Source organism: Clytia hemisphaerica, unplaced genomic scaffold (assembly GCF_902728285.1).
Source record: "Clytia hemisphaerica strain Z4C2 unplaced genomic scaffold, Clytia hemisphaerica genome assembly, whole genome shotgun sequence".
Taxonomy (NCBI): Eukaryota; Metazoa; Cnidaria; class Hydrozoa; order Leptothecata; family Clytiidae; genus Clytia; species Clytia hemisphaerica.
In genome coordinates, this window is record NW_027104390.1 from 1765444 (window position 1) to 1789800 (window position 24357).

A 24357-nucleotide genomic window follows, 5' to 3' on the forward strand; every position below is an offset into this window, starting at 1 on the left:
TATTTCAAACCTTCTAGGCTCTTGCAGAAACTGAAGAGAAAGATGACGTGGTGGCCGCAGAACGAGCCAAAGTGGAACAAGATTCTGAACTGCAAGAATTCAATGATAACACTGGTGAAAATGTAAGAATTCTTAAAACGATTGTATTCATTCAATTATTCTCGATCCCAGAATGAAATAAGAATAGTCTAGGTTCTAGGTTAATAGTCGTATTAGAGGCAAAACCATGAAAAAAAGAAAAACGTGTTTCCTGGTATTTTCTGTACGGCGCTCTTTTTAATTTCGAGTTTTGACTCTTGACACGGCTAACCCCTAGTCTACTTTATCGTAATAATGCTCTCTCATGCTCTCTCCCAGAGAATTTTTAAAAGGCCTAGTTCCTTGGCCACCTTGCTTTCTCAGGTGTTCAAGTCTGAATTTTTCTTTGATTGACATCTTCGTTATTCTTTATTTTGCTTAAAATTCAGGCTGAAAATTCGAAAGTAGAAGTCGCCTTGTCAATGTTGGAGGCTGAGGTATGTAATTTCATTAACCGGGTTATTTTTGCTTGAAATGACTGGCTTTCATTTCATTCGGGTAGATTTAAGGCCCATATACATTTGCAATAATCAAGTCTAATCTCACGAATTTCTACGTTAAAGTTAAAGATAAGTTAGAAAAATATAAGTTAAATAAAGGGAACGACAACATTAGTGTGACTAATAAAAGCGCATCATTTGCGATTAATCAACTTTCCGTCTGTAGACGAAAATCGGTCCAATTAAGATAACACATCTTGCGCAATAAGGGAGTTTTTTTAGTCAAATGACCCACAAAACCAAAGTCCATTATGATTTCCGCCCAGATTCATAAAACCTAGTAAAGATGCGACACTGATTTAATACTTTACATTTTGTTTTCAGTTGAAACCTGTGGAGCGTCTCGCATTGCGATTTGTCGAAAGGACAAACACTTACGCGGTTGAAGATGAAGTCGAGGAAACGGAGAAAATGTTGGAAGGGAAGAAGAAAGAATGGGAACTTAACCATCTACAATCTTTGAAGGTTTTATTATCGTGTTACTCTTCAATATTCAACCCCATTGATTTATGTTTACAGCGTTTAAAGTTCTTCCTTCTCATTTTCTGCATAATTCACCAAAATTGCAAGAATTTAAAATGTTGTAATTTGCTGAGTAAAGTCGATTTTCCGTCTCGGATGAAAAAATTTGCTTTGTCCACTGCATTTAATAAGAGTAAGGTGATGAAATCGCTCCTTTAATATCGCTTCCTAACCATTAAATCAAACTGTTACATTACAGTGTGGTTTGTTATCTTTTGAGTATTGGTGGAGGAATAGGAATTTTCTTTTCAGCTCCTTGTCATCCGGAAGCTTTTCTATCTTCTTTAGTTCACTTGGGTGGGCGTTCTTCAATGATAACTCAGCTTTCGCCCTAGGCTTTAGGTTTTAGGTAGTATACAAAGTTCTTCCGTCTCAGGTGGAAGTCCGTTTCAATAGAGTACAATAATCTCTACATTTAGGAACAAAATCCTGCAAAATTCGAATAATTTAGGCTTATTCATTGTGTATTCAAGCTCAGTCTGACAAGAAAAATCGGCTAAAAGTAGTCGGCTAATGTCTCATCAATTTGTCGTCCTATGATATGCCGCATCCCCAGTCGGGCTCCACGACCCATGCGCGTAAGCCTGAAAATATTTTGGTTGAACCCGATATTCCCCGAAAACGAGGTCTAGGGTTCAGGCCTTCCGCTGTAAAATCCTTGACGTCGACGCGATCTTGCGAAATGTCGTAATCTAAACCTTCCAGGTGTTGAATATTTTTCCGACCTTGAGAGCTTTAACGTGTCAGAAGAAAATTTCTACATCGAGCGGTAGATGACTTTGACCACTGTTGAAATGTTCTTTTTGTTCTAAAGATGGTTTTGGAGTGTAGTTTTTTTTTCCGTTGAATTTCAGTTAGGCTGAAACTGGGATATTTTCCACTAGGGAACTTATCTTTTACCACTTTTTAAATGTTCTCTTTCTCTTTTTTTCTTCAGGAAGCAGAAGAGAGAAAGAACGCCGAAGAAGAGGACGACATGTTGTTCACCTACATTCGTGATGACTCTTACGATCAGGTGAATTCCCCTAAAAAGAAATCAAACAAAAAACGTTCATCAAGAGGTGGCTCTATTGCGTCGCAAAATTCTGACGTCGACATTGACGTGACCAGCCCTACGACTGACGCTAATAAAGGTCTACGCGTTAACATACAGCCACTCTTGATGAAACTGGGTGATAAGAAAATTGAAGAAATTAAGAAAACAGCTCAACAGAGGATCGATCATCGAATCGAACGAATCGATCTAACTAAATCATCGACTACCTCTAGTCCGAGAGCTAAAAGCCGTAGTCGGAAACCACCCCCGTTAGGTAATCAGGTTGCTAAGAAAGCAATTGACAAGGTCAATACTGGCAAACCTAAAACGCAATCTCAGAGTATTGAAAAGATTTTGATTTCAAATACTAAGTTGAAAGCACTGAAAACATCCGTCGAAACGAACACTAATTTACGACCAGTACGACAGAATTCTCGTACTGTAATAGTCGGTGAAAACAGTACCAATACAAGACAGTCACCTACTAAGCGTAACCGTGCGGTGACGATAGGCGATTTTATATCTAAAACAGCAACGTTAGGTAACACTCAAACAATTAACACTTTAACAAACAGTAAAAATGGACTACTGTCACCTAAAGAATCGCATCGGACAGCAGCTAAAACATACACGCAGACTACACTTAAGTTAACGCCCATGTCATCAGGTGCTTCTAGTCCCAGTTCCCTGGGTAGCCCGGATAGTCTGAGTAGCGGAGACATCCGCCGTAGTTCCCGGACACCACGCCCAAAAGTAATGGACGATGATTGGGTCATTTAGAACAAAGGAGAAAAATAATAATTGAATTTACATGTTTTTAGTTTTTGTTTGCTTTTTTTCTTTGTTTTATTTTTTTTCATTTGACGGTGTCCTTTAACAAATGAGCTTTAAAGTTTTCGTACTCAACTTTTAACGTTTGATGTGTTGAATATTCGAAGGTGTTCAATTTTGGTTTTTTCAATAATTAGTTTTTTCATATACAACGTTTTTTTTTGTTGTTTTTTTTTGTTCCTGACGAGTGATTCTATTGTATATCTTTTTCTATTCTTGTTTTCAATAATTAGTTCTGTCAAGAAGTTTTTATTTGTAATGTTTTGAAAAACTTTCAAAAAAGTCAATTTTTTTAAAAAACGAGAATGCTACATGCTGTAATATTGTAATGGAAGATAAGACATTAAAATATATGTATTCAAAAAAAATCAAATGCTTTGTTTTTTGTTATTCTGTTGTTTGTATTCTTTTTGACTATTGATCTTTATTTGATATCATGAACTTAACGGAATGACTTTCAGGGATTGAAAGTACAAATTATAGCCCTGGGATCGTCAACCTCTGGCGGAAAAACTTGCTTAATATTGATTGAGCTAGAGTTCACAAGGGTCAAGGCTCTGATATCGATATCTTAACAGATACTCTAAAATAATTGACGCTTATTTGACAAAGTTGGATTTGCCGTTTAGCTTTTTTCTGGTCATTCCGTTTTAGTTTTGTGTTTGCATTTTGACGTTATGTGGATGGCATGAGGTGGCTTATAGTCGAACCAGTCTCAAACCTTTTTATCAGTGCCTTTTGAAACTTTAGATTTTGTGTAATTTAAACGTGAAAACTGAGTTTTTTAATGTTTTGTTATAGCTACGTAACTCTACAGCCATTATGGAAGGAAACGTTCGATTCATCTCTACAGATTCGAACGTTTGATTCCATAATGGTGGAAAAGCGTAGCTTAACACAACATGTAAAGCCTTAATTGTTCAGTATTGTTTTAGCACAAAAAGCCATTCATCGTTAGAAGGTAAACATAATAAAATTTCATGATATTATAAAGACATTTTCAAAAGGAATTGACAGAATAACAATAACAAAGCACTGATAAAAAGATACAGAGGGAGAAAAAGGGACTGGAACTAGAAGCTACCTGATGCTATACAACACGAAAAAATTCCAATACTTATTAAATGAATGAATTTTTTCATACCACAATTATGTTACATTAAAATATGTACTGTAATCAAACTATGTCAGCGCTTTTGGAACAATGATTTTCCATGTGTATAAAAGTAAGCGTAATTACCCGAGGTAAGTAATTTAATTCATACTTCTGTTGCATAAAACTTATCAATCTACTTTTTCGTTAAAAACTTAATGAAGGGGGTAGAGCACTGACCTTTATATATCCTGGACCAAGTTTCTCAATCCCGGCTAAGCAAAATCTTTTATCGGAGTTTTTTGAAAAGTGATACTCTAATGGTGGCACTACTCAATAGCGGTATAATGCATCGAGAGCGCTAGATCTAGTTTCCCTAGAAAACCTTTGGTGATGTAGCGCCGTTAGACGTTAATTTTTAACACTGCAATGGCTTCTTTACGGGTACCAATTCAAAAAAAAACTTCGTTCAAAGATGGCGGATATAGCTTGGTTCAGGGATGTATAAAGGTCAGTGGGGTAGAGTTAGAGTTAGCAAAAGGGTCGAATGACGTTAAAATGTCGGAAATCATTGGATTGCATCGACATACTGACATCATTCGACCCTTTTAAACTCAAACCCATTCTCCTTGCGATATAAGGGTTGATAGGTATATTGGACTTAGTTAGCCTAGTTTTCATTTCATAACAAATCGGAAGCAGCAATTGCCATGCATTGCCTTTTTCAACTTTCATCACTACACGGAAAAAGAAAGTCATGTGTCATACTACTATATACTACTACATAATAATATATATAAATTTCTACTTTTATTTTCAGCATTACATTGATGAGAAGTGTGGTATGGTCATGCCGGTAAGTGCCTATATTTTATCTCATGTATATAAAAAAAGTAGAACATATTTCGCGTGTACTTTTTTTGCGATTCGAAGGTCTGTATTTTGAAATAATTAATCGGGCAATGAATTTCCAGAATGATATATTCTTTTTCACATAATATTTCCATATAGAGCTTTAGTATTTGAAGTATTTGCGAGGAATCAGTTTCGCATAAAATGGTCAAATTTCAAAAATCACAAACATTTTATAATCCCCTTAATCTTTGTTGTTCTTTTTATGAATTCACGAAAAAAAAATATTTTGCCAGAACTGTAACGGAAAAACAGGGATTTTCTTCTGAAGACTTGTGCTGTTTTTTACAGATCTGGACTCCACCCACACCTCCCAGAGAAGGGGAAGTTGAAAACGCCATCGATTACAGTACGTTGTTCCTCTATGAAATGGACACAATCCCTGAAAATCATCTCCCACCTATCCATTACTTGAAGTAAGTCTTGATTATCAATTATTAATCTTATTAAATCAAATTTACGATGATGTGTATGTATATTTATGGTTCAAGAGGATAACGTGATGTATCTAAAATGTTCATTCGTTGTAGCAGTGTTAAAAGCTCTTCCTTCTCAGACCGATTTCGGCTCAGTAAAGTATATAAAGAGACTTTTTCCGTCTCAAAATTATCAGCATAATTAACCAAAATATCAAGAATATATGCTAATTTTCTGAGTAAAATCCATTTTCCGTCCCAGGCGAGAAATATTGCTTTGACACCACTGATATACAGAATTTGTAATTTTCTTTTAGAATTCCAGCAGTGTTGAAAAAAGACATAGGCGTGACTTTTGTGACGAGGCCGAGTTTAAGTCCATTTTAGAGGATTCTGAACCAGTAACAGATGAGATGGAGATTGTTTTATTACTGGTTAACGACCAACCAAATCAAATAAGAGCTTGTAAAAACTCCATCTCGCCCCCCCCCCTGATATCACATCAAATCTGTCTCTAAATTGTTATAACCACTTCTAGCAATGTGTTTTTTGTTTCCAATTTTGTAGGAAGAATGGTATGGACTTATACGCCATGAAGAAAAACACTAACCGAACACATTATGTCAGTCTTTTCAAGAAAAAAAGGTACCTGCTATTCTCAAATAGTCTTCATATTCTCAATACACTTATCAAGCCTTGTATGATGCATTGGAGACTGGGTCCTAATCTCGATCTCCTCGTCAATTGTTTACGAGCATGGGTGTTTCAATAAACCTTTTCATAAATTACGTCACGAACATCACTTGCCTCGTTTTGTAATTATTACCAACGTGATTAACTCCCAGCGGATTTTATTGAAACTACTTTCTATTCATAACAAAATTACTTAATGTCTCAAGGGACATAATCACCATGGTAATTGTTTGAATACGAGGCAAGTGATGTTCGTGACGTAATTTATGAAGTGGTCTATGTAATGACTGCATTCGAGACCAAATTCAAACATTCCACGAGCATGCCCGCAAAATAAGAAATTATCGGACTATCTAAATAACTCGTTGATTTTAGTTGATATATTGTTAAAGAAAACTCGTAAATTAATCCGTTTTTTCTTTTTTTCATCACAGGCATCGAATTTCCAAACCAAAATCAATCTTTGACAAGAAAGCGCTTGAACTGTTAAACAGAAGCAAACTGAAGAAATCACAAAAGTTGAAACAGAAAGCTATGACAGTTCCTGTGGCTCCTTCAACAGTTACCTCAAGACCTGATTTCTCGCAGGTGAGCTTTCTTTGCCGTTCTTTTAACCTCTAACACTTTCAAATTTGAAAGAACGTCTCAAAAAGGTCGATACTACGAAAATTGTTATCGTGAAAATTTCTATCGTTAAATTCACTTTCCTTGCTCTACACCCAGCAAATCACATATTACCTTCTTTTAAAGGATGTACAACTCTTGCAATTTTTTTATATATATACCAAGGCCTCAGTCTAAAAAGCAGATGGATTAGGGAATATTACTATTATATTAAGCGACCGTAGTGCAGTGGTAGCATCCGGCTACGGTACGCAAGGTTGTGGGTTCAACCCTCAGCCGGGTTATACCAAAGATTCCCAAAATGGTACTTGATGCCTCTCTGCTTGATGCTCAGCAATTAAGAGAAGGATCAAGGGTAAGTGGAGCAATCTAGGGAGAAAGAGTGGTGCCCTTTCCTACCTTTGGGTAGACAGCTATCGAAAGAGGAGCCACCGACTGCGGTCGCAGACTTACTATTATATTACTATTTATATATTACTTTGTCATTTCTTTCCTCCTGTATAATCGTTTAAAGATCTGAATCAATTGTCTTCTGTTTTTACAGCATGGACCTGAATGGCTTATCAATGAAGATTGGGCTCTATTACAGGTAAATTGTGATTTAAAACCTTTTAACTTATAATATGATCAAAAATGCTCAATACTATTTTACAGACGTACTACCCGTAGCCTTGATTCGTAAATTTCGTCATGAGATTTCGTATGCACTATAAAGGTATTCCATCCATAAACTATTCTTACGTTATGTTAAGTACGTTACGTTTGACATTCATTATAAAATTTCTATCTAGACGGATTTCTTGGAAATTTAAAAAGGACTTTTCTGTCTCAAAACTAAGTAAATTTCAATTAAATTTATGAATCCGTGCATACCGATATATTATAAATAAATTCAAGATGACTTGACCATTTCTTGTTAATCTGAATCACATTTTTTTTCATTTGCAGGCTGTCCAAACGATCTTCGAGTTGCCATTAGACTTTCAGAACGAAACTATGCTGAACAAACTATCCAATTGGGATTTAGCAGCAGACATTGTCAACGTCACCAGTAAAGTTCGTCGCTCCGGTAGACAGTGTCGTGATCGTTATCAAAATGTCCTCTTGCCGAGAGAGGAAGGAAAGGTGAGATTCCTCTCGTATAAGTTTGGTTTGATTTGACCATTTCACTGTCACAATAAATTTTGGGTCCTGGTGTTCAGAATATTAAAGATTTTGCGCTTCAGTGAAAGTGAATTGTAAAAAAGGAAGTTCCGTTCCCAAAATTCAGCAAATTTGAATTCCATTTTCCGTCTGAAACTAAAAAATAGTCGAATTTTTTTTTCTTTGTCTTTGCGCAATGGCTACTTTAAGGGCAGAAAGTATCGCGAGGCCGAAAAGTCGCGAGTGGCTAGGGAAAGTGAATAAAAAATTATTTCATATCTCATTTACTTCTTCAATCGAAAGAGTGATATGCTAATAAATGAAAAATAAACTATTTGCACTTTTTCCTCCCATTCCGAAGCCTCTAGTCACTGCGATAATTCCTCGGCTTTTAAAACTTGGAAAAAACTTGGAAAAAACTTTCGCGACTTTTAGGAAATTTTCATTTTTCGCGAAATTAACTTTCGCGAATTTCTTGTTTAATTTCTACCTGGCAGAAACTTTCGCGAAAAAATGCCAAAAACGCGAAATTTTCTGCCCGCAAGTAATTGATTGTTGAATGGCATTTTGGTCAGCGGACCCAGCTCTCTACCAACTGAAAAAAAACGTGATAGAAGCGTAATCCAAACTGCTAAGGACATTCTTACCCCATGACCTAAATATATTTCTTACATAATTTTTCACGACTTTTTTTTACCTTATTTTTATTTAACAGTTAATGTTAGCCACATCAGAAACCAATGAAGTGAAGGTCAAGAAGAGTAAAAAACTTCAACAACAACAGGCTGCACAACAGGCTGCGCAACAAGCACAACAAAACGCTACTGGACAACCGCCAACCTCCGCACCACCCCCTGCTAAGGTTTGTACACTTTACACCTACTTTTACAACTACCCAAGCCTATTGTTTGAATATATGAATTTAGTTAAACATATTTCGAATCGATTTTTGAAACAAAAATCTTACTTTTAGGGTAAAGATGAGACTGAATTTGATAGCCCTTAAAGATATGTAGTTTACCACTACCTGTTCTTAGGATTCAATTCCCTTGGCCACCATGATACACCTTGAGTTTGAAGCCCTGAAGGGGCTAGAGATGAATCTTGAACCGTAAATCTTTCTCAAGCAAGAAAAAGTGAAACCTTAAGATTGCCCCGTATTTAGGAATATTTTTGAAAAACACATGGGTCAAATGTTCTGTCTAGATAGGAATCAGTGGCTTCATTTCCCATCCTGGAGTTTCGGATCTAGCCCCTTTGGGCTTTGAAATCAATGACGATAACTTTTTTTCTCCATACAGCCCTCTCATCCACAACCGAAAACGTCAACACAATTTTCAACTGACAGCGGAAAAAGTTGTTTATCCATGCACCACAACAAATTCGAATCTGTACGCAAGGCGGCCGCCAAGAGAAAACCTGTTGTCAAACAAGCGTAAGCTCCGTTAAAAGTCTTTATTTGACATTTCATATGAAGTTAAATCACATTACTTCTATCTCTGCAACGGAAAAAGAACAAAGTTTTCGAGTATGGCTTTTTGGTCAAATTTCCTCAATTCCTTAGAAAAAGTCCAAATTCACAATAATGTTAGAGAATGTATCCACAGTCTGACGTTTGAAACGCTGGGTCTATTTTGTGAGAGTGAATTGTCTAAGAATGAAGTCTACTTTAAGAACGCGTCATCTCTATTGTTTTGAATAACCAATTATGTGAGCATCTTATAAAAACTTCAAAACAACTTACTTTAAGACATCTCAACCTCGATTGGTTTCTTTGTTGAAAATTCGTTTGCAAAGTTTCTTTTTTTTTTTTTTTTAGAGCGTCAGCTAAATTTCAAAATGCAAGGTAAGCCATTTGCCCTTTTTATCCTCTCTATTTCTTTCTATTTCTATTTGGCTGAGTTGCAGGTTGCAGTTCTGTGTTCTATTTTCGCAACCATCACGCTTTCAATGAGCGCCCCGTTAGCACCTTGAACTCACCCTCTCCTGGTATTGGTTGAACTGGGCGAAGGTTCGTTCACTTGCCAAGTGAGTGGGGTTCGAACCATACTTTACAGCAACCATGGTTAATGACCAATATATACTATCCGATCCTCCATACTTCCTTCAGTTATACATGTCATAGATTTACCGCATCGATACCCTCTTCTTTTTGGACCTACCCCGGTGGGGTGGAGGTCCTATAAATTAACCTTTGTCCGTTCGTTCGTCCGTTCGTTATTAGCTTTCCTCGTGATTGGCTCATTTTAGATTTTTTGCACAAAGATGTGTAACTATAAACCCTCGAATGTGACGGAGCCCGATTTTCGAAAAAAAAAATTTTTGGGCAAATTTGGGCCAAAAAACGGCTAAAAAACTCGTTTTTTGGACTTTGTGAAAATTTGGATCATTAACTTTTTCTGATTTTTTGCATGAAAGTAGGGTACCATCATAGGTGAAAGATGGCTCAAGCAGATTTTTTCAAAAAAATTTTGTTGGCTCAAAAAACGCATGTTTATCTATAAGAATCACTATTAATAAGCATACATCAATGTTCTTAGTTAAATCACTCAATTTTTTATGAGATAGATGTTTTTTTTTTCTCATGAGGGGTTACTTTTGAAGAATGTGTGTGTTTAGACATGAAATTTTGGTTTCTTGGCGTGTTTTTATAGAAAAACTGGCCAAATTCGATGTTTGTTTATAAGCACATTATCAATTACTTAGGTATTAGCTTTTCTCGAGATTGGCTCTTTGATTCTTTATGATTTTTTGCACAAAGATGCATAACTATAAACCCTTGAATGTGACGGAGCCCGACTTTCGAAAAAAAGTTTTTTTGAGCAAATTTCGGCCAAAAAACGGCTAAAAAACGGATTTTTTGGACTTTGTGAAAAAATTGGATCATTAATTTTTTCTGATTTTTTACATGAAAGTAGGGTACCATTCATTAGGTAAAAGATGGCTCAAGCAGATTTTTTCAGAAAAGTTTTGTTGGCTCAAAAACGCATGTTTATCTATAAGAATCACTATTAATAAGCATACATCAATGTTCTTAACCAAATTTCTCAATTTTTTGATCAGATAGATGTTTTTTTGCTCACAAAAGACATCACTATTTGTGTTTTGAATGATTGGTTAATGGTCAGGCTCACTTAGATATCAATTATATATGTGTTAAATGCATGACCTGGTAGGTTCATAAAAGTATCACTTGTTGAATCATTATTTATAGTTGTCTCTGCGATATATAAAATAAGAGGCTGTTTCCAAACTCAAATTCTGGAAAATTTAAAGAATCTTGCCTAATATGTTGTTTAAAGTCTGTTTCGATCTGAGACAACACAAAGATGCTTTGATCACTGCATATACACGATTCTTCAATTCGGTGACATGGCGAAATTTGTCTTTACATGCCTGCCTGCCTGCCTGCCATAACTGTTTTCATTTCATTTGGGTTGAGTCTCTAGTGTCAGCACGCGGAACGTTCTTGAGTGTAATGTTTTTAGGCGTCCTCTTCTTCGAGGTTCAGAATGACAGTGAACCTGAATATGACTGTATTTAGCAAATCATTACTGTTAATATTTTGATTGATATTTTATATTTATAGTCGTCATGCACAGATCCTTGCAGCGAACAAAATTTCACAGGATAAGATCTTGAATCCAAAAGAACTAGCCACCATGAGAGCCGATCGTATTGCTAAGGAGAAAGCACAAGCTGTAGTAGCTGTAAGAGAATAACATTAACCTTAGTTTAAACATGACGACTGAAACAAAATATCCTAGTTCCGATTTCAGAGTTTTTTGCAGATTTTGGAAGATATTGTATGGTACTGAAACAGGGTTTTGCCTGAATTTGTTTTGCGATTTTCGAGATCAAGCCGATGAAATGTCCACAAATACGATCATTTTGACGAAAAATAGTCACTGATAAAAATTTTCTTCCACCAGGCCCAGCAACTGCAACAACACCAATCAGCAAACTCTACAACCTCCGCCACCAGCAATACACCCGGCCAAACAACCGCCACTACACTCAATGCTAAAGGGGCAACTGCTACTCAAGCTCAAGTTGCCTCGGTAAATTCCTTGGGATTGATACTGTTTTTATCTATCTTATCGAGGGGGGGGGGGTATTCTCAAACCTTAAGCATTTATTCTTATCAAACTTTATAGAGCGAAACTTTTTGTTATAGACAGCTTTTACGATCTTTTTTGCAAAGGCTAAAAATGGGCTAAAAATGCAGTTAAAGGTGTTCTATCTGGCTAGAAAAACATAACTTCGAAAATGTTTGCTCGTTGTCAAAGAAAAATAGAGACTCTTTCACTAATTCACTTTCATGCTTTGGTGTTATGTTTAGGCTGCAAGAAGTGCACAGCTTGTCCAGCAAGGAGCGACTATACAATCCATCAAAGGAAAAATTAGTAAGACTATTAGTAAAAGCATTTTATTGGTCAACTTTTTTAAAGATCCTTAATGCATTCTGAAATGAAGGTGAATGTGCGAGGAACAGTTAGTCACCCATGGTGATTTTAAAGCAAGTGACAGTAGAATTTTCTTATAAAATGTCAAAGATCCAAGGCTGTCAATCTTCCCAAGCTTAGTCCCTGTTACTTCCAAGACGAATTTATAGTGAAGTCTTGAGAACCATTTATTTCTGTCAATTTAGGTGGAAATGTTGTTGGTGTTACTGGAGGAGGGAATACCCTCGTGGTCAACCCATCACCAAGTGTGGTTGGTTCAGTTACCAGTAATGTGGGAGGTCTGAACACCACTGCAGCCTCGTTTGCAGCCATCAACCGTAAGATGCAGAACGTGGCTCAAGTCACTGTCTCTCAAATACCTGCTGTAAGCCATATCTTTATTATTGTGCATATGTTATCACTTTTTGAGGGATATTAAGATGGCTTGAAACGATAGACTTCTATTGTAATTTTCCTTTATCACATTAGACATGTTATCTGCTTACGTAAATTTGCTGCCAGCTTTCAGTGATTATGAACATCATCACCAAAACACCGGGTTTCGCTATCAATCGGGGTTTTCCGTTAGAAAATATGACGTAATCTTGACTTCTAATACCTTTGTTAACGTTCAGTTTACTAACTCCTTATTCCAATACACCTTTCCCGTAATTTATCTCCCAGTCAATTTTATACACAACGGGGGAGCGCACATTGTCCCGGCTCATTTCTGAGAAGTTTGAATTCCGAGAAGGATAGTATGCAATTAAATTTAGAAATATCGACATGAATATTTTTCTTTCTCAGTCCATTAGCAATGGTCGTATCCTGGGCGTTCAAACAGGACAAGGAACCACAACTCAAATCATACCGAACATTGTCCAAAACAAAGTGTCTGGCACTGTACAACAACAAGCCGGTACACTTACGGTGGCCGTTTCTTCAGGTGCACCGACCAATATTGTGGGTGCTAATCTTGTGCCACAAATTCAACGGCAAGCCTCTGTGTCTACTGCAGGTAAATATGCGGAGATATTTACATTCATTCTGCCTTTAAGTTAAGTCGGGCGCGATTGATATTTATTGATAAGTTTAAATTTTTCATACCAAAAAGTAAATGTTGAAATGTTTTAATTGCGGTCCTCAGAAGGGTTCCATTACAGCTTCTGACCAGCTTTAAAATAACGTATGTCCCAAAAACTCAGTTTTCTTTGCTCCTGAATGTGTTTACAGTGGAGTCTCTTTAACTCGAACTTCTATTACTCGAATGTCTCCTTAAATCGAACAAGTTTTATGGTCCCTTCAGTTATTAATATCTAACAAAACTTGCTCCATAGAAATTTCCTTTACTCGAACCGATTTGTGCCCGTGCTTGGTCAAGTTATTGAGACTTTACTTTACCACGATATTGAACCTTTTCTCTTATTTTTGTTTTCAGCCGGTTTGATTACCACCCAACCGTTTATTCAAGGCAAAACATTCACACATCATCAGATCGCCATCTTGAGACAAAAAGCTGCGCAACAGCAACAACAACAGCAACAGGTGAATAAAGAAAATGCTTATTCGAATACCACTCCTTTCTCAAAAGAAAACAGAGCTCAAATTTGGTTAAAACTTAAAAACTGATTAAGAACGGGTAGGGGGCACTCGGGAAACGACCTACCACACGTGCGCCCCTTAAGGTTCCTTGTTCCAAGCTTCCCAAAGTGGGGTTGCAATGAGCAAAGATGAGAAAAAGTGCCTTAAAATGGTCAAAGATTTTCAAGAAAAAGCACTTTAAGGGCCAATTCTTCGTCAAAATGTACTCAAATTTGGCTAAATTTTCTCTGCATTGTAAGGGTCCAATTTCAAAGGCCTAATTTTGGGCCACACGTACGGTCGTTTTTTCAATCGAGTGATACTGAACTAACAAAATATTAAAATCAGTAAAAAGAATCCCTTTCAATCTCTTAAAGCACATCATTTAACGTGTCACCAATTTGCTTTACACAGCATTTTTTAAACAAGACAAATTTCTCCTCTCCTTCTCCTCGGGAGCACAACATTTGAGAAATTATTTTGTTTACTCTGCTTTGTCACCCCTCTTTTCTATATCGTAAAAAAAAGATTATTTTTCTTCTGATATTCCGATGACGGATTGGCGGCTGCCCATGTTAAAGCTCTAAAGGAGCGGGCCAATTTCCCATCAGAGATGATTGATAGTCAGCTTTAATGTGCTGCGTCGGGCATAAACCTAAAAATATTTCGGTCGGACCCGACAATCCTCGAAAACGAAAGACCAGGCTTCTCGCGCTGCAAAATCCTTGACGCGGTTGTGTAAAATTCCGTAAGGTAAACCTTTCAGGTTTTAAAAATTTTCCTGATCTTAAGAGCTTTAGCGTGTTGGATGGGTGCCAGATAAGATTATCTTTAAACCTTCACCTCTTGCTCTACCTCACAATCAGCAAGCACAAGCGCAACAGCAACAACTCAAACTTCAACAACAAAGACAATTACAACAAAAACAACAACAATTGAAACTCCTTCAGCAACAACAGGTTTATTCAATTACCTCATTATTTTATTTTGTATTCCTACCCAAAAGAACTTGGACGAGTATTGTAGCAATATACATTCTCCTAATTAGTCAGCTATGTTTTTCTGTTTTATCGTTTTAGCGGATCCCACTGTTAACCAAAATAGAAAAAATATAGGGAACTTGTCGGCACACTTGTCCGTTATAAAGGAAGCCTGGTTGATTCAGACAGTGACATGTTTTAGTGTTTTCGATGCTGTGATCCAACCTCGTCTCTTTAGCCTTCCTCGCAATATTTTTGTATTAATTGTCTATTTAGTTTTCACTCGATGCTTTCCTGCCTGTCTACCAGCAATAGTCAATTATCTTTTCAACTTTAGGTGGGGCAGCTTCAAGCTCAACAGCAACAAACTTCCACTCAACAGACTGTCAATCAACAACAACATATACAAACCAACACCAAAACACAGCAAGGTGTGGTATCTTCAAATCAACTAGGTACGATCTTACTTTAAAAACCAACGCTGACTCAACAGTAATTTCGATTTTAATCTTCCGTCTTTGATGGATTTTCGTCTCCGTGAAGTGTAGAGGCTTTTACGAGAAAAAGAGAAATACAGCCGCTTTTCTTAAAACTAACTGTCAGCTCTACTATGATTTGACGTCAAACCTTGTCTTGATCGTACTGACGTTAGTATGTTTTTGAACTTCAAGCGGCTGTATTTCTTTGTGTATTTTAGTCAGAGAGTTGTTGTAATACTTTTTTTTGCTCAGAATTTTATGTTCTATCAGATGGTACCAATCATTTTCGTTTATTTTGACTTTTGAAAATCAGTTATTTTCTTACCCCTTATTTTCTCTTGCAGTTTTGCCTATGGCGTCACTATTTTGGTCATAAAAAGTTTTCCCGGGCCTAATCCGCGTCCTCCCTCTCAAAAATATCTTGTAATATACCGTTCTTTGGAATAGACTAAAAATGATTAGGTCGTAGAAAAGATGTCACGGAACCCCAGGCTTGGCCCCCTACCAAGGTTCTTTAAAAAAATTCAAATTGAGATTTGTTTTACATAATCTGTATTGTACATTTCAATGTATTTTTATGTATTTTTATCCTTTTAAACAACTCTAGGCAGCTTAACGGTACAAACGCTTAAAGCTCCAGTCACACTGCGTGGGAACGTCTCCCAGCAAATCCAGCCTTCTGCAACAGCCACCCAACAACAACAGCTAATTCATCAAGCTCTCAAAGGAAAACAACCCTTGCACGTGTTACAAAGAACAGCATCTAATTCTCAAATACAACAAATGCTGGCTGGTCAGAAATTGACACCTCAACAATTACAACAGTTACAACAACAGAGATTACAGGTTTGTTTTTCGTCACTTTAATTTGATCAATTTTCAAGCGCCAGGTTTAATTTCGCAAATCAGCCAAAATCCAGTTCGCAAGTTTTATTTTCTCGAGAAAATAAATCCGTTGAAAGTATTAATAATTTGTTTCATTGTCATATACTTTAAAGGAAGAAATTTTGGCGGATTTGGCGTTAAGTTCCCGCCAAAATTTATTTTTTCTCCATCCGCCAAATTAAATTCCCGCCAAATTAAATTCGTGCTATTTCAAGCCTTAAAACAGGTTTTTTTGCTTATTCAATAAGTTTTTGGCTAAAACTATCCTTGCAACCGCCAAATTAAATTCTCGTCAAATTTAATTTATCCAGCTATCCGCCAAAATAAATTCCCGCCAAAATTTCTTCCTTTAAGGTACCGATTTAGTACGAGTTTATAGAAGGTCAACTTTTTAAAGCCTAAAAAAAATAAGAGGAAAACGGTTTTTTGATATCACTTAGCTTTATTTTCCCTCATTGTTTCTATTAAGCAACAGCAACAGCAACAATTGAAACTTCAGCAACAACAAGCAACTGCTGCCATCGTCTCGCAACAACCAAAAGCACAACTTGTTATGACTCAGGTTGGTGGTGTTTGATAATTCGCCCTTGTTCTCTTATTCAATCTCTTACTTTGCAATATCTTCCCCGTTCTGTTATCGGTCTAGTTTAGAGTTTTAACCTTCCACCTCAAAAGCAAGCCTTTTAAAAGAAGAATTTTCGTGAAATTTATGTCTTGTTAAGGACGCTTAGTTCAGATTCATGGAATCTGGCTGCAACTCGTTTTACTTTACTTGTCGGATTTTCGTCCCAAATTCGACGAAATCGGGTGAATTTGGTCTTTCAAAACGATTTTCGCGAATGAAAGCGAAACCATATCTATCCCATCTATCACATTTTCATTTTTTTCCTACGAGCACAGTTGATTTGCCTCCATATGAACTTTCCCTTAAATGTCACGAGAGGTTCCTGAAAGCCTATGTTACAATACGAAATCACTGCCTTAAAGCAGTACAATCTATGAGTGTTACAACAGACGTTTTATTTGATTTCAATTTCAATTTCACAGGTGAAGACAGGACAGACGGGTGTGGGTCAAAAGCAGATTCAGTTGCAACAGCTTCAACAACCAGGTTCCATCGCAGGATCCATTCAACAACAAATTCTCTTGAGGTCATCACCCTCTTCTGTCAAACCTGGTCAAACGCAATATCAAAGTAAGTGATTAAATTGTTGTAATGCTAATGGTTGTTTTTTTTTTTTTTTTTTTTTTTTTTTTTTCATCATTAATTTCTTGATCTCCAAAAGTATATTGGTTCTTCTTACAAGAAGCTGAAATATTTTATGTATATGTTGTCAGTGTTTTGTATACGGCCATAACTCCATATAAAATATTCTTGGTTCGAGATCAGGTGAGATTGCTGTCTCGTAAAATCGAATTCATGTAAACTTGATTACTTTTGGTTACTTTGGTTGTCTTCGAGCATATAGCTCTGGCAAGAATCTTTTGATCTACACCACCAATCTTCGTTAAATCCACAATTGCTTAAGGGAAAATGGATCAGCAGAGAGATTTCATGTCTAAAATTGAGTTTGAGTCAACTCTCCTGCACCCTGTATAACCACGGATTTGGGGTTCATCGGGAATCGTTTTGAGGTGCTTATCCAATGCAGTTTTGAATTTATTAACTAGAACATTTTTCAAGTTTCTAATGCACTTTGGCATTGTATTGTCACTTGGCACACTTTGGCAAAGCCCTTGATACTGTGGTTTTACAGTAACAGAAAACCCGCTTAAATGTTTTCCTTTTGTTGGCGACTTGTCATCACAGTTTCGTTTTTCATCTGATTTCATTCACGGCTTATTTCTGAAATTAAATACACGAAGAAAATTCAAAACTCGAAATGAAATCCAAAAGACTTCCCTACCTTTTTTGGCACATTCAATGCAGTATTGTGAAAATTAGCCTAATTCAATTTCCATCCAATGATTGATTCATCCATACTCCAGGTATACCGCAACAGATTCAACTACGTGCAGTTATCAGCCAACAGTCAGCGTTACCAAGAGTCTCCGGAACTGCAGCTGCAGCTCTCCAACCCATGCAAGCTCAAGTGAATTTGCAAGCTGGTAAGTTATTCTTACTTATTTGATAGTTTTCTTCACATTTTCAATGTGTTGATAACGCTCATTCTGAAGTTAACTTCCTTTAAATTTCAATTTTTGGACCTTTTGGAGGTCCTATAAGTTAACCGATGTCCGTCCGTCCGTCCGTTCGTCCGTCTGTTACCAGCTTTTCTCAGGATTGGCTCATTAGTTTTTTCTAATTTTTGGCACAATGATGCAAAATGGCAATTTCCAAAATGTGACGGAGCCCGATTTTCGAAAAAAAAAAATTTCCGGCCGAAAATGCCGGAAATATGTCGGAAAAACTGTTTTTTTTTATTTTTTGCTCAAAGATGCGTATTAACAATGCCCAAAACATGGCCGAATCCGATTTTTGAGGAAAATCTTTTCATGCCGGAAATCGCCGTTTTTCTAGATTTCCATTGGACTTTTTCCTGATAATTGGTTGTTTTTTCATTCAAAAACATTATTAATAGCAATGCCCACCATCCAGCATGTTTTAATTTTCAATAAAATTGATTTTTGAAGCCGGAACTATTTAAAAATCGACGGATCAACCTATTTTCGCCGGAAAGACAGTATTTCTTGAATTTTTCGAGCTTTACTTTATATTTTTTATGAAATTTTGCACACTGTTGCAAAATGACAATACCTAAAATGTGACGGAGCCCGATTTTCGAAAAACATTTTTTCCGGCCGAAAATGCCGGAAATATGCCGGAAAAACCGGATTTTTCTCGAGATTTCATCATAAGTTTTTTCTGATTTATTGCTCAAAGATGCGTTAATTATCTGACCTGTGGGCAACGATTGATAAAACGGTTCGAAATAAACACAGTAAAAGTATCATGAGTAGTATTCCAAAATGATGATCCTGTATTACCTAATGTGGATCGAATGATGAGGCTGGATTAAAAATTTACTTAGTCTATTGTTCGAAATGAAGATCCTGTTTTGCCTAGAATGGATCTGAGTGAAAATAAATGGAGACAAGATAATTGAATGAAGTCGAAATTTATTGAATGAAATAACATTAAAATCAATGGATTGCTTTGGGGTAACATTGGGGATGTGCTGTGTACCTTAATTCTAATCAAACAAGTGAGCCATGATATCCTGTGCACTGTATGGGCTGAGCAGCCAGGACAATGACACTAGGAATGTAAGGAGGCCCTAAGGTTACCGAAGGTAAGCCAACACCCCTTAAAGATATCACTGTGGACCATGGCCAATCAGTGTACATAACATCTTAAGTACTGTGGACCATGGCCAATCAGTGTACATAACATCTTAAGTACTGTGGACCGAGGCCAAGCAGTGTAAATAGCATCTTAAGTACTGTGGACCGAGGCCAAGCAGTGTAAATAGCATCTTAAGTACTGTGGACCGAGGCCAAGCAGTGTAAAAGCATCTTAAGTACTGTGGACCGAGGCCAAGCAGTGTAAATAGCATCTTAAGTACTGTGGACCGAGGCCAAGCAGTGTAAATAGCATCTTAAGTACTGTGGACCGAGGCCAAGCAGTGTAAATAGCATCTTAAGTACTGTGGACAGAGGCCAAGCAGTGTAAATAGCATCTTAAGTACTGTGGACCGAGGCCAAGCAGTGTAAATAGCATCTTAAGTACTGTGGACCGAGGCCAAGCAGTGTAAATAGCATCTAAGACTGTGGACCAGGCCAAGCAGTGTAAATGGTCTATAAGTACTGTGGACCGAGGCCAAGCAGTGTAAATAGCATCTTAAGTACTGTGGACCGAGGCCAAGCAGTGTAAATAGCATCTTAAGTACTGTGGACCGAGGCCAAGCAGTGTAAATAGCATCTTAAGTACTGTGGACCGAGGCCAAGCAGTGTAAATAGTATCTGTAAGTACTGTGGACCGAGGCCAAGCAGTGTAAAAATTGTATATGTGAGCACTGTGGACCGTGGCCAAGCAGTGTAAGAGACCACATAATTAGGATTGTTAAAAAGGGTAGATTCAGAAATGAAACCACCGGCTAAAATTTGCACAGCACATCCCAAATGGTCGGTCCTTGGGCTAAAAAACCTGCCATCAGGAAAAACTCTAGGACCGAGATGCTGGGTGGCGATTGGTTGATGACATCGACCCGTCGTGTACACCTGAAAGAGAAAAGAAAAAAAAGGAGCAAACCAAGAAAGAATGCGTTGGGTGGGTGGGCGGTAAAATTATTTTTGAGTTATTTGGCAGAGGTGGAGAATGCAAGTGGAGTCTATTTTATAGGATCTATATTGGCCGTAGTATCAGAGATAATTGCCGTCAGCCGATCATTGAGAAGAAACATGGCGGGAAAGTAGCGGCGGGAAATATTGACCCGTTAAAGCGGGATGCTAAGCAAGGGAATCTGTGTGCGGGGGAAGCAGGTTCGATAATTAACCTAAGCTAATAAATTAGCTCCAATTAATTATCTGACCTGTGGGCAACGATTGATAAAACGGTTCGAAATAAACACAGTAAAAGTATCATGAGTAGTATTCCAAAATGATGATCCTGTATTACCTAATGTGGATCGAATGATGAGGCTGGATTAAAAATTTACTTAGTCTATTGTTCGAAATGAAGATCCTGTTTTGCCTAGAATGGATCTGAGTGAAAATAAATGGAGACAAGATAATTGAATGAAGTCGAAATTTATTGAATGAAATAACATTAAAATCAATGGATTGCTTTGGGGTAACATTGGGGATGTGCTGTGTACCTTAATTCTAATCAAACAAGTGAGCCATGATATCCTGTGCACTGTATGGGCTGAGCAGCCAGGACAATGACACTAGGAATGTAAGGAGGCCCTAAGGTTACCGAAGGTAAGCCAACACCCCCAAAGCCACCCCAAATCCAAAACAGCAACATAGCATACACCAAAGATAAAACGAACGGTCTTAGTAAGCGGATCAATGACCAAGGTTCGACCAAAAAAAAAAAAAAAAAAAAAAAAAAAAAAGGCATATTCTGACAGGCATATCATTGTAAAGTTTGTGTTGGAGGAAACATTTAATAACTGAAGGTGAGAGGTTGGATAAAACTGCCAGGGAACAGGCATGTGTACTTGATACTAAAGTACATAATTTCCCTCCCTTTCTAAATATTTTGTCTACCTTTCACATGCTTATGCTTAACATACTATTGTTCTTAAACAATAGAGCCATTATTTAGGTACCAAAAACTGAGATTCCATATAACTTGAACGTGGTTTCAGAAAAAACAAAACAAAAAAAAAACATGTGATCCGAAGAATGGTACTAGAGGCAGATTGAAACATTGCCTTGTGGGCAGGTGAAAATCCAGAATAATGTAAGGTGTTGAATTGTGGTATGGGACCTGGGCCGTCAAGAAGAAGAGCTATCTTAAAATTGTTGGCTTGAAAAGAGTTGAAGATATTGAACCCAATAAGTGAGAAAACTGACCCTGCATGTTTGTTAGAAACTCTAGAAAATATAAACTTGATAGACTTGAAGGATAGCTTGCAATTGGCTGAGAAAACAGGATGAAAACTTGAAGGGGAGTAACTGATAGGTTCTTGTCCCTGAAAAAAGGAACCAAATCCCAAAAAGGCATGTCAGTAGACAAAGCTAGGAAAGTGAGGACACAATAGGGCTCAGCTTAAGGGATTCCCCATTATAAGAGCAGAGGAAGGTAAGCCCCATGGTAAGATATTCTAGAACTTCTTGAGAAATAAGATGAGAGCTATGACACCATGATGGAGGAGCTTAGCTACAGAAGTAAAATTGGCGACAAAGAAAATTTAACAGTATTGGAAAGACAAAACATTTGTTTGTAAGTAGTCTGTTTAGAAGGGAACTAGCTCTATGCACTAATAGCAAAATGTATACAACTACAAGCCAATAATTTCACAATATAAAAATATAACTTGCATTTTTATTCTTTACTATGTATTCGAGCAGAATCGAGGGTTCATATTTCACTTACAAGAGGCTGTATATATTATCAAGTTGACCCTAACCAAAATTGTCGACACCCCTTTCTTATTGAACCCCTATATATTCCCATCCCCTCCAGTTTGTAAGAAAATCTTCGTAACCCCTACAAAGACCCCTCAAAATTTGGGATCCCCTTTTGGATATGTATCCCATTTTGAGACATGTGCCTTATTTGTTCTAGGAGCTGGACTCTTGCCCTTGGCAGGAGGGAGAGAAGTGGTTGCTGCAAGCTTAAACTGCCTGTATTTACTTTATTTCCCTATATACCTACCTCCCTTTGCAATGAATTTTAGAAAATCTGTTTTAAGGTAACTCACTCTAGGCACTACTTAAGTGATGAAAGTACAAATGATTAGTCGCAAGCCAACGATCTCACAATATTGCAATATACTTGACAATATAACTAGTGTTTAACATGATACACGTGTTTGGGTTGTATATACGTATTTATACTTAAAAACCGACTGAACATATTTGTATATGATTAAGTTGATCAAAGACACCTTGTTAATTGACCCCCTAGTTTCCCAGCTAAATCTGGGTGTCCCCTTTCTACAAAGGCCCTCTCAAAATTGGCATCCTCCGTCGTGATACAAAAGGGGGTGTGCAAAGTATGTTGTTCTGGTGCCACACAACATTTAAAGTTAAGTTCCTTACAGATTGAAATATAACACTCGGTTGAACCCAATGTAACTTGTAGCGAGTTGTGTAGGCAAGCAAGGGACTGAGAAGGGCTTTATCATAGTATATACCAGTCTGCTGAGAAAATGTATATTGCCAACATGATAGGGCTAACCTGTAAAAATTGTGCAGCTTGCCTTTGGTTAGGTTATTGCTGACCCCGAAAATACTATCCCCATAAAATAAAATGGGCAACTGTAGGTGTTGGTAGCTCACCTAACATTTTGAGGAGGTAAAGAATCCAAGTTTACAAACTCACCACGTTTGATGCAGTTGATAACATTGGCTGGAACTTGAGATAATTCTAACTTTGCGAGTTTTAAGAGCAGCCATTTTGATCGTCTTGTTGATATTGAACATAAAAGAATTATACCGGTGCCGAAGGTTTGTTATGATTTTGTCGAATAGAAAAATATGGCAGACCAGGTTGTGTTGCTGTCAGTATTTTCTGTATTTTGTTTTTTCGATTTTTAAAACCACAACAGATGTATTTGTTGATCCATAGCAAGATGACTTAAAGTTTTTTTTTTTATTCAATTTCATATCGACATATGGTGTAAAATTATTTTTGAGTTATTTGGCAGAGGTGGAGAATGCAAGTGGAGTCTATTTTATAGGATCTATATTGGCCGTAGTATCAGAGATAATTGCCGTCAGCCGATCATTGAGAAGAAACATGGCGGGAAAGTAGCGGCGGGAAATATTGACCCGTTAAAGCGGGATGCTAAGCAAGGGAATCTGTGTGCGGGGGAAGCAGGTTCGATAATTAACCTAAGCTAATAAATTAGCTCCAATTATAGCAATGCCCAAAACATGGCCGAGTTCGATTTTTGAGAAAAATTCTTTTCTGGCCGAAAATGCCAGAAATATACCGGAAATCGCCGTTTTTGTAGATTTTCATTGGACTTTTTCCTGATATTTCTTTGTTTTTTACTTAAAATCATTATTGATAATAATGCCAACCATCAAGTATGGTTCAATTCAATGTTCAATCAATGATGAAATTTAATGCATTTTCGCTAACCGCTATATTTTCTTAATGATTGTTTTTATTTTTCTCCTTATTGCTTTCTAAGTTTCATCATAAGGTAGGTCCATTCAGCATGTTGCTTGTTTTTACTGAGGGCCGAAAGGTCTTTGTAATGAATCTTTAAAATGAAGAGGAAGAAGCATCTGTTATCAACAAAATTTATACCAAAAGTATTTGAAAAGATCGATTTGATAAACAATTCCCAAAAGTAATGGGCTGTCCCATAAAATATCCATACAGGGGGTTGGGTGAACGGACCTTTTCAGGTCAAAAAAGAATTCCTGAAAATATATGGATATCCTCTGAAAAATGGCAAGATTAGCAAAAAAGACCCTTGAAAGAGTTCTTTTCATGCCTTTAAGTGAAGGTGG

At 37.1% G+C, this 24357-nt stretch overlaps 1 protein-coding gene and 1 long non-coding RNA gene across 3 annotated transcripts in view; one reads left to right on the forward strand and one right to left on the reverse strand.

Moving 5' to 3' along the window:
• The window catches only part of LOC136819692 (helicase domino-like), a 53210-nt gene that overhangs the window by 25243 nt on the left and 3610 nt on the right, over positions 1-24357 (forward strand). The window contains exons 24-48 of one of the 2 annotated variants that reach the window (XM_067075932.1): positions 18-122; positions 468-515; positions 903-1043; positions 2038-2115; positions 4881-4916; positions 5264-5388; positions 5956-6033; positions 6516-6669; positions 7250-7294; positions 7654-7830; positions 8564-8710; positions 9150-9283; positions 9668-9694; positions 11438-11558; positions 11781-11909; positions 12191-12254; positions 12500-12678; positions 13101-13311; positions 13732-13838; positions 14741-14833; positions 15192-15309; positions 15941-16179; positions 16688-16780; positions 17266-17413; positions 18208-18327. In XM_067075932.1, coding sequence (XP_066932033.1) covers positions 18-122; positions 468-515; positions 903-1043; positions 2038-2115; positions 4881-4916; positions 5264-5388; positions 5956-6033; positions 6516-6669; positions 7250-7294; positions 7654-7830; positions 8564-8710; positions 9150-9283; positions 9668-9694; positions 11438-11558; positions 11781-11909; positions 12191-12254; positions 12500-12678; positions 13101-13311; positions 13732-13838; positions 14741-14833; positions 15192-15309; positions 15941-16179; positions 16688-16780; positions 17266-17413; positions 18208-18327 — 2917 coding nt within the window. The remainder of the gene's footprint in view (positions 1-17; positions 123-467; positions 516-902; positions 1044-2037; positions 2116-4880; positions 4917-5263; positions 5389-5955; positions 6034-6515; positions 6670-7249; positions 7295-7653; positions 7831-8563; positions 8711-9149; positions 9284-9667; positions 9695-11437; positions 11559-11780; positions 11910-12190; positions 12255-12499; positions 12679-13100; positions 13312-13731; positions 13839-14740; positions 14834-15191; positions 15310-15940; positions 16180-16687; positions 16781-17265; positions 17414-18207; positions 18328-24357) is intronic. The other variant, XM_067075933.1, reaches the window with a different exon arrangement.
• On the reverse strand, positions 20026-23378 carry LOC136819717 (uncharacterized). Its single transcript, XR_010848474.1, has 2 exons — positions 23216-23378; positions 20026-20439 (listed from the first exon to the last, which is right to left on the reverse strand). It is a non-coding gene; the product is annotated as an uncharacterized lncRNA (long non-coding RNA).